General features: G+C 39.0%; 1 protein-coding gene across 1 annotated transcript in view; it reads left to right on the plus strand.

Annotated features, from left to right (window-relative positions):
- ACE (angiotensin I converting enzyme) overlaps positions 1-7,776 on the plus strand; it is a 54,532-nt gene extending 46,756 nt beyond the window's left edge. The window contains exons 19-25 of the mRNA XM_070767417.1: positions 1,314-1,486; positions 2,381-2,604; positions 3,013-3,157; positions 3,754-3,852; positions 3,963-4,085; positions 5,488-5,675; positions 6,853-7,776. Of these exons, the coding sequence (XP_070623518.1) occupies positions 1,314-1,486; positions 2,381-2,604; positions 3,013-3,157; positions 3,754-3,852; positions 3,963-4,085; positions 5,488-5,675; positions 6,853-7,031 (1,131 nt within the window). The 3' untranslated portion in view covers positions 7,032-7,776. The remainder of the gene's footprint in view (positions 1-1,313; positions 1,487-2,380; positions 2,605-3,012; positions 3,158-3,753; positions 3,853-3,962; positions 4,086-5,487; positions 5,676-6,852) is intronic.
- Positions 7,777-10,575: the final 2,799 nt, after the last annotated feature.

The raw sequence follows: 10,575 nt of genomic DNA on the forward strand, positions 1-10,575 counted from the left end.
GAGCTGGGTAGCTGGGCCCTCTCTTGGGCCATATTTCTTCAGCAGAAATCTGGAAATACAGAATATATACTGTAAGATGCATATGGCTGAAATCAAAAGCGGTGGGGCCATTATTGCTACCCTATCTATCTTTTGAAGCCAGCTAGAGTGGTAATTCAATTTTAGTTCCTGTGAATGGACACATTTTTGTAGACTAAACTGGAGATACAAATCTTAGGAAAGTGGACAAGAGAAATCTGGCTTTTGGAGATTCTTTCTCCTCCTGCTTTCAGTTCTGCACTGTCGGGAAGCTATCGCTGTCTTGAAATCCCTCTCTTGGTTTGCTCTGAACTCAGTGATGGGCTACCAAAAATTTTACTACCCCACTGTGGGCGTGGCTTATGCATTTTATTTCAACATCTTTCAGTGCAAATTGGGTGCTCTGGGGTGGAGCTCCAAATTTGTATTTATTTTTATTTATTTATTTATTTTATTTATAAAAATACATGATGAAGGTTACAGAGGAGATACTCATAGTAAAATATATCTAAGAAAGAATAGAAAAGAATATATAGTAATAGAACATATAAATGAAAGAATAGAAGAAGAGATATAGGAATAGAAGAAAGGTATAGGAGATATAGGAGAGCAATAGGACAGGGGACGGAAGGCACTCTAGTGCACTAGTACTTGCTCCTTACTGACCTCTTAGGAATCTGGATAGGTCAACCATAGATAATCTAAGGGTAAAATGTTGGGGGTTTGGGGATGACACTATGGAGTCCGGTAATGAGTTCCACACTTCGACAACTCGGTTACTGAAGTCATATTTTTTACAGTCAAGTTTGGAGCGGTTAATAGTAAGTTTAAATCTGTTGTGTGCTCTTGTGTTGTTGTGGTTGAAGCTGAAGTAGTCGCTGACAGGCAGGACGTTGCAGCATATGATCTTGTGGGCAATACTTAGATCTTGTTTAAGGCGTCTTAGTTCTAAGCTTTCTAGGCCCAGGATTGAAAGTCTAGTCTCATAGGATATTCTATTTCGAGTGGAGGAGTGAAGAGCTCTTTCAAGGGTGTTAATGTCTGAGATGCGACATTTTGCTACCAGAACTGTGTTCCTGACCGTTCCCGTAGGAGGCCATCACTGTCTGAACTGCACTGTTAATATTTTATAGTTATCTTGTTTTTATACTGTATTTAAGATTGTCTTCAATTACAAGAAGAACAACAAAGCCAGAAAAGTTGATTTGATACTGTCTTAAAATATACACCTCTTGTTCTCACACTCCACTTTACCAGCTTTTCAAGTTTTGGCGCATTTGCTCTCTTTTCCATAGGGCTGGACCCCAAAGAGGATGTTTGAACAATCTGATAATTTCTTCAAGTCCCTGGGACTTCTCCCTATGCCACCTGAGTTCTGGGCAAAGTCTATGCTGGAAAAGCCATCAGATGGGAGAGAAGTGGTGTGTCATGCTTCAGCCTGGGACTTCTACAATCGCAAGGACTTTAGGTGATTGCACACTGAATGGATAAAGCTTGTGAAAATCAAGGAGATTTCATTGCAATGGCTCATTGCAGCTAAAATTTGCCCATGCTTATGGTTTGTTACTTACTAGTATGCCTTTACTTCATTCTACTAGGAATTATAGTATAAAGTGGGACAGGAATAACATTTGGGATTAATTCTACTGTTTGTACATTTCAAAGTATGTCCCAGAGTGACATACTGTTTTTCACCCTGGAGGTCTCTCTCTCTCTCTAGAACTGCTTTCATGTTATTTTCATATAGCAAAGATTATTGGCCCTGTTTATGGCTTTATGTCTACACACTAATCTTATATTCCAATATCACATATCGAACTAAATTCAGTGATCTGTAAAGAAATTGCTTCCTAACAAATTTTCTGAAATATTTCTTAAAACAAGAAATCTCTTTGGGTTGACTTTAGTAAGAGATGTGATGGCCTTTTGAGGTTGCATTCTTATCTTTCAAAAGATATTCCTGTAATTACTAATGAAATATGGGATGAACATACTTGTTCCAAATATTACATGATAACTTAGTCTAGGTAGATGGCTATATTTGGGCCCAGAAGAGAATGGGTATTTATTTCTTTGTTGTACTTGTTGGCTCAGTTCACATGCAAAAATCATTAGGAGACACTGTTCTGTAAGCATCTTTCTGAGATAAGCTTATAAAGAACAAAGAAGCATGGAACTGATTGTAATCAATTAATTATGAAAACCACTGCAATTAGACCAGGTGAGATCAATTTATATTCTACCTATGGTTCTCTTGAACCTGGATAGTGCAGGTTATTTTATAAACTGCTGCGAAATTACTTGGTTATTCCATTCTTTTCAACAGACTCTTCACCCATTTTTATTTATTTTCTTGTTTTAGGATAAAACAATGCACTGTTGTGAATATGGATGATTTAATAACAGTTCACCATGAAATGGGACATGTCCAATACTTTTTGCAATATAAAGATCAGCCCCTTTCATTTCGTGAAGGGGCCAATCCAGGATTTCATGAAGCCATTGGTGATGTTCTAGCTTTATCAGTGTCAACTCCAAAGCATTTGTATAAAATCAAGCTGCTTGAACGTTTGGAAGACAACATTGGTAAGCAAATAGGGACACTTCATTTCAAGATAGATCTACCAGCTTCAGTTTTAAGAAATGTTCAATGCTGATGTATCAGATTCATGGTATCTGCATGGTTCTCTCTCATGGCTGCAGACAGATTAATTTTTGAGGATTTTGTGTATGTGTGAGAGAGAGACAGAGACAAAGAATAACAGAGAGAGAGAGAGAATCAGACAGACAGACAGATAGACAGACAGGGACAGAAGCAGAGACAGAGACAGAAAGAGATGCAATTTTTTAAAACATTCTAGAATTTGCCAATTAAGTTTAGGGGCTGAAAGGGAAAAACCATAAGTCATGAATCACAGAAGAGGTAGTAGAAGAGATAAAGCAGAAGACTTACCAGGTATCTTGACCTGTTAAAAACATTTTCTTCTTGGTCAGAGAGTGATATTAACTACCTGATGAGCATGGCACTGGATAAGATTGCTTTCCTGCCCTTTGGCTACCTGATCGACCAATGGAGATGGAAAGTATTTGATGGGCGCATTCCAAAAAATGAGTACAACCAACAATGGTGGAACCTCAGGTGATTAACTTGCAACTGTCTAGTAAGAAGTTTGATATTTTGGTATTGTTCTGTCAGAACTAAATCTTGAGAACTTAAAAGGGGACCATGTCTGGCCCAAAACTACAGAAATTGAAGTCAATACATGGCTAATAGGAGGCTTGTTTGAGGAAAAAACATAACTATAACTGAATTATTTTAGAGAGAGTTAAAGGTCAAAATGTAATAATTTTGCCTTACCCTTAGGTGGCTTCCTATGATAACACTTGGGAAAGTATTCCCTTTTCAAATCTACCCTGTGCATTATTTTTGCTGAAGGAATTCTAGGGGATTAAAAAAAATCATTCATGCATGCCTGCACTCCCTATCTCACTGATAACAGCAGCTCTGGACTGAAAATATTGTTATTTTGGGGACAAGTCATTTGTGTAGTTTTTGCAGAACATGAGCATAATGATTCTGGAAGGTCCTTTCAGAATTCAGAAGGCATTTTAGTTTTTTCCATAGAAAGGAAAAATAATTATTTTTCAATCCTGTGAATATAGCTCTTGAAATTTTTTCATTTTTCAAATGTCTTAATGCACATTATCTTTTCTCAATGTACCTTACCTCTATAGATTGAAATACCAGGGTTTATGTCCTCCTACACCAAGATCAGAAAAAGATTTTGATGCAGGAGCAAAATTCCATATTCCTGCTAACGTCCCATATGTCAGGTAAGTAGGTGGGGGTTTTTCCCCCCTGGTTTGTGTACCTCTGTAACTTATGAAATATTACATCACCACTTTTTCTTAGAATGATCTTGACCTCCCCTTTTATCTTCCAGGTACTTTGTCAGTTTTATAATCCAATTTCAGTTTCACCAATCTCTATGCAAAGCTGCTGGCCATACTGGACCTTTATACAAATGTGACATTTACGAGTCTAAAGAAGCTGGGAAAATCTTAGGGTGAGTATGCTGCCCAGAGATATTTACCTAAGGAAATTTTACATTTTCTCAGGTTTTGGGGGCTTTTTTGGCAAGTATATCAGATTTATCAAATGAGACTTTTAAATATTATCCAGTAAAATTTATTTCTCTAAACGTATGTTTAGAGTTTATGTATTTCTCTAATACAATATATTTAGCATATTATTTTCATAAACATTAAGGTTTGTACTGGCTTTCCCCTAGCCTAGTACATGATAAATTGTTCTTTGTAACTAAATTGCAGAATTTCAAACCATTTTGGATTCTGTGATGATTTGAAAATGCATGCAAATTAGCTTTCAAGTGCAATTTTAAAAAATATTTTTTGCTAAAGCCTCAACTTCATCCTTATAAAGAGACTGGTAAAGTTGGCTCAGCAAGGCAGATGACTGAATAGTTTAAATATTAAAAAAGGACAAAAAATTATTAGGCACTTAATTGTCTCAAACTGCTACTGAATGATACTTAGGGAATTTTCTGTCTCATTCTAAAATAAATTAACACCAGGTAGCTACAAAGATTGGGAAACTGATACTAATCAAATTGAAACAAAACTAGCATTTTAAAATTTAAAGTTATCAATAAAGTTCTTGGCCATTTACTGGTGGATAATTAGGTCCTCCAATTTACATAGATTTCATTCTGATGTTTTAAATCATCAAACCTAAAACCATTAATGTCAGATTAAAAAATTGTATTATCTGGTACAGTGTGCTACTTCAAAGTGTCAAGATACATACTGAATTAAAAAGTTATCTATTGTTGCAAAGAGTTCAAAATATGAATCGGTTCATGCAAGGGACTGAAATGCCATTTAATTTGGCTTCTTTCCCAAAACTTCAGCTGATCCCCTACTGAAATAACTCCCCATTCAAATAATACCAACAAATCATATATTCTGTATTTGTGCCATTTCAGTAGTCAACAATGAAGAAACTTGTCTCATAACAAAAAAGTATCCTCAGATACAAAAGCAAAAGCAGATTGTAACAAAAATACTGAGATATAGCAAGGCAGCAGTTAACAATAACAACAACAACAACAATAATTTATTTGTATGCCGCCCCTCTCCGAAGACTCGGGGCGGTTATGGGTGGCAGGGGGGAACCTATGTGAGGAAAAAAAGCTCCCATTAAGAAACTGGAATCTTCATAAACTAAGAAAGAGAAAAATACAAAAAATTCTACTACTAGATGAAAATCTATTATGTAGATTTATAAAATAAAGGATGAAACGCAAAGGGCTTTTTAGATTGCCAAAGGAGATCAGGCTGGCTTCTGTAGAGACGGGCCTTTACCTTCATTTACCAAAACAGCATTATGTTTCCTGGGGAGGGAAGAGCACATATGTACATCTTCTATAAACAATTTCTTTTTTGCAGGGATGCCTTGAAGCTGGGCTTCAGCAGGCCATGGCCTGAAGTCATGCAAAATATTACAGGGCAACCCAACATGTCCGCTGAAGCTTTGCTGCTCTATTTTGAACCCCTGACAAATTGGCTCATTAAAAAGAACAAGGAAAATAATGAAACTCTGGGTTGGCCTGAATATACCTGGCAGGCTTATGCAGGTATTTAAAAGTTTCAACATTGGTATGTTCCAGAAATTAGGACTGGAGTGGGAAGTCTGCACATAAGCTTTCTGCTGCTTGTGGATAGTGTAGATAGAAAGAGTACAGTGGGAGCAAAGTTAATGCCTTCCTTTTCCTTCTTCCCCTTATACCAGTGATGCTAACCTTTTTGCTTTGTATGCTGAAAGCGCAAGAGCACACCTGTGCACCCACACCCAAAATGCAATGCATGGGTGCCTCCCCGTGCATGTGCACGCATCACCCTGCACATGCGTGAGTGACCCTCCTGCACTCCCCATGCCTTTGTGCACCTGCACGCGACCCCCTGCATGTGCCCTGTCCTCCCACCCACCCATTTTTGGCTTGCAGGCTGGTGCAGGAAGCCTTCCAGACCCAAAATGAGGCACGGGGGAACACACGAGCCCCCAAAATGCAATACGAGTGCCCCTGTGGATGTGCCTCACCCCATGCATCCCCTTAAGTGTCTCGTCCCTCTACACATGCATAGCAGAGACTCAAAGACCAGTTGGCTGGTGGGAGGCACGTGTGCCTGCAGGGTGGAACTGGACTGGCGGGATGGCTGGCGTGCCCACAGAGGGGGCTCTGCATGCCACCTCTAGCGCATATATGATAAGTTTGCCACCATGGCCCTATACCAGTGGTGGTGAACCTATGGCAGGGATGCCACAGGTGGCACGCGGAGCCATATCTGCTGGCACACAAGCCGTTGCCCTAGCTCAGGTCCAACATGCAAGCATGTGCCGGCCAGCTGATTTTTGGCTCGCATGGAGGCTCTGGGAGGGTGTTTTTGGCTTCCAAAGAGCCTCCAGGGGATAGGGAAGGGCATTTGGAGCCTGGGGAGAGTGAAATACAAGGTTACTGGGCCCACCAGAAGTTGGGAAAGGGGGCCTCCGGGGGGGCAGGAGAAGCTATTTTCGCTTCCCCCGGGCATTGAATTATGGGTAGGGGCATTCACGCATGCACAATAGTGGATGCACACACTCTTTCGGCACCCGAGGGAACAAAGGTTCGCCATCATGGCCCTAAACCATGCTTCTGTTCATTTCTGCCCTGCTTAGCTTTTTTTAAAATTCCAGTTTATTTTGCTGCTATACCTTCTAGGACGAGTTTACTTAATTTACCATTCATCTATATTTTTTTCTTAATCTTTACTTAGGTGATTCAGAAATCAATTTCCTTGGGATGTCACTGAGCAGCAGTCAAATAGAAGCAGGACAGTGGACCTTGCTTGCAATTGGGCTTATACTTCTTATTACCACAATAGCCTTGGGTGTCACATACTACATCAAAAGAAGGAAATCCTTCCGATCCAGTTCAGAAATGGAATTGAAATGAATTGAATGCGTTTAACCTGTTTTCTACTATGCCTCCAAATGAGTGTGAAAAAGAGTTGAAGAAAATTTTGTATGTATATATGTGTGTGGCTGAATGAGAGAAACCAGATTGATCTGCATTTAGGATAGAAACTAATATTGCTTTTGTGAGTGTGTATGTTTATGTAAGATAGGTCTGAGTGTCCCTAGAGAGAATGTGAGTGTGTTGTGTTGCATACAGGTTCTATGGCTAATATGCAGATATATAGCTGGGGGAAGTATGTGCGTATCCCATTTGCAGGAATAATTGGAATGTCAACAACTATGCATTTGTGTTCACTGGCCCAACTGAGAACACAAACAGGGAAATGTGCCAACAAAAGTACTTGACTCTTCTAATAAATTCAACAAACCTTTTGATCATGCAAGAGCCAAAGCAAAAACATTTATTTATTATAAATAATACCTGGATTTTTGAATAAGGGGAAAAGAAGAAGAAAGGATGAAGCAATGTGATCAGGTTGGGCTAATGGGTAGAGTTGTACTATTGAAATCACTATTGACTCGATGCCTTTCTTCGTATATTCACTTCAAGAGCGGTAAATTCCATCAGGCTGACTGTAACTCAGGCAGAGAATATGTTGTCTAACAAGAGCTGTGTCAGATTTCTTCAGAAGTTGAACAGATGCTTTATGTGATCATGCCCGGAAGTTTTTAAAAGACCGTTTTGGTGCATGAATGACAATTAAAACGTATCAGTCTCTGTGTATTCACTGCGTCTTTCATTTCTTTGTGAAATAACTAGTTCAAAATCATGAATGGATTACAAGAGAGGTTTTTGAGGAAATTCTTCCAAATATACTATATTATTAAAATATCCATCTTATAGCTTTCGGCTACACCAATGCATCTCCGAGTCTCCGGAGAGGGGCGGCATACAAATCTAATTAATAATAATAATAATAATAATAATAATAATAATAATAATAATAATAATCTAATAGATATAACTAAGAAAATGAGTAATCTAGCCTAATAATCTCTATAATGATCATCATTAGAACATTAATAAACAAAACAAATCAGGCTTCATTCAGCAAATTCCAAACATTGGTATAATTGGAAGGCTCTGAATCTATCACTAAAATAAAGATGAATGTCCAGGAGAAGATCAATTTGTAATCTGTCAGCCAAAATAAAAGAGCCTCTCCCATTTCTTTCCAAAATCTACATCCCTCAGTAGTGAAGAGTGGAGTGAATTAAAATTTACATAGCACCTTGAAGTCAGGCCCAAAATTTATTGACACCTAGGGTACTTCTGTGAAAATCAATGTAATATATTGTATTTGTGCAGAATTTTGTATTTTATGTATATCATGTCACCTCGCATAATAGACAGGGTGGTAATCAGATTAAAAGTTGCCTTACCATAAACTATTGAGGAGGCTATTGCAGTTTAAAAAAAAAAAAAAAGTTTGCTAAAGGTATATTCAAGCTGCATACTTGTTTATCCAGTTCCTGGGTGCAGAAACCAACCCAAAGAACTTCCTTTTATTAGGGAAATTCAGCCTCAATGAATGTGTCCCTTGTCTGATCCATTGTTAGACATACACATCTGCACAGATTGACTGATTCAACAGGAAAACTCAGAGCTGCATATCACCAGCATAATAATAACTGGGAAGAAACATTTGTGTGCATCCTTGCAGAGAGAGGATTTGAAGAACAGAGCAAGTATGCTAGGAAGGCAAAAGCAGGAAGGAAACACCAGAGGTTAACAGTCATGGAGGCAAAGAGCAAGCAGAATGAAAGGTGTAGAAGGAAGGAGGAAGAAATCCTAATTCTTCGTCTCTACTGCACTGCCTCTTGTGGTCAATACAGTGTGAGGTGCTGAAGAGTCAGTGCAACCAAAGTCAGATGTCCAACAATTCCAATCTCAAGTGTTTGGCTAATTGCACCAGGATATTTTTCAGAAATTAAAAAGCCTAGGGAACAGAATGTAGTTTAATACATTATGGCAGTGAACCTTTACTTCCCCGCCATCCACTGGCCTGCAGATAAGATGAGGAGATATGTAAGGTAAGGTAAGATAAAGTGGGGGTGAGGTGACATTATGAGATGAGATAAGATGTCACTTTTTCTGTGAACATGCTGGTATGCATTTAAAAATGAAATTCTGATGCCCACTCTCAAAATAAAATGATATAGACAGACAGATGAGGATGATAGATAGATAGATAGATAGATAGATAGATAGATAGATAGATAGATAGATAGATGATAGATAGGTAGGTAGATAGATAGATAGATGATAGGTAGATAGGTAGATAGGTAGATAGGTAGATACATAATAGATAGATAGATGGATGGATGGATGGATGGATGGATGGATGGATGGATGGATGATAGGTAGGTAGATAGGTAGATAGATAGATAGATAGAGAGAGAGAGAGATGGATGATAGGTAGGTAGGTAGGTAGATGATAAATAGATGATAGATAGATAGATGACAGATAGATGATAGATAGATAGATGATAGGTAGGTACGTAGGTAGGTAGGTAGGTAGGTAGATAGATGATAGATAGATAGATAGATACCATGTTTCCCTGAAATATATGACCTACCTCAAAAGTAAGTCCTAGTTTGATTTTTAGATATGCACACAATACAAGCCCTATCCCCAAATTAAGCCCTAATTAAGAATCAGCCCACCTTGGGGTGCAAGGGTAAAAATTAAGTTGGGGATAGGGAGCGCAGCTGACTTACTTACCAGGCCTCACATACCCCAACACCTGCCCCACCTTGCAGGCTCATGTCTGCAGCCACTTGCAACTGCTACCACGTTTCGCCTCTGGCCTCTGTTTTGCCATTAGAACCTTCCAGAAAACCCTCTTCAACCAAGAAACAAGGTCCAGATTGATGCGCACATTGCAAGACTCCATCTTGCCGGAAAGCAGTCTGCAGCTGATAACAGAGCTCCAGATCGATCTGAAACTCTCTTATCAGCTACAGATACCTTCCAGAAAGCCGTCTGCAGTGATAACAGAGCTCCACATTGATCTACAATAATCATTAAGATTTGTGATTGAAGACTTTTTTGGCATTGGCAAAATAATGGCAGTCTTAAAACACAATGGGACCACTGCTGCTGCAATGAAAGACTGAAAATATCTGTAAGGACACAAACACAATATGTAAGAGCACAAGGTCCATTTCTGCTCTTCCCTTATATCTCCCTCAGTAATTTGCACGGGAGGGGTAGCATCTCTAGTGTAGGGGCATGTTGTGCCCCTATGGCAGCTCATTTAGGACAGCTTTTAAGGCAGCTCATTCACCTTTGGTCCCCACCTGTCACTCAGCTCTCACCTGTGGCTTCTAGTAGCTATAGTATGTGCAGCAGCCACACCCCGGGCACCCTTGAAAATGTTCAAAGATACTTCACAAGAAGAGCGCTTCATTCCTCCACTCGAAACAGAATACCCTACGAAACTAGACTTACAATCCTGGGTCTTGAAAGCTTAGAACTACAATGCCTTAAACATGATCTAAGTATTGCCCACAAGAT

The sequence above is a fragment of the Erythrolamprus reginae genome, chromosome Z (genome assembly GCF_031021105.1).
Source record: "Erythrolamprus reginae isolate rEryReg1 chromosome Z, rEryReg1.hap1, whole genome shotgun sequence".
In the NCBI taxonomy this organism is placed as follows: domain Eukaryota; kingdom Metazoa; phylum Chordata; class Lepidosauria; order Squamata; family Dipsadidae; genus Erythrolamprus; species Erythrolamprus reginae.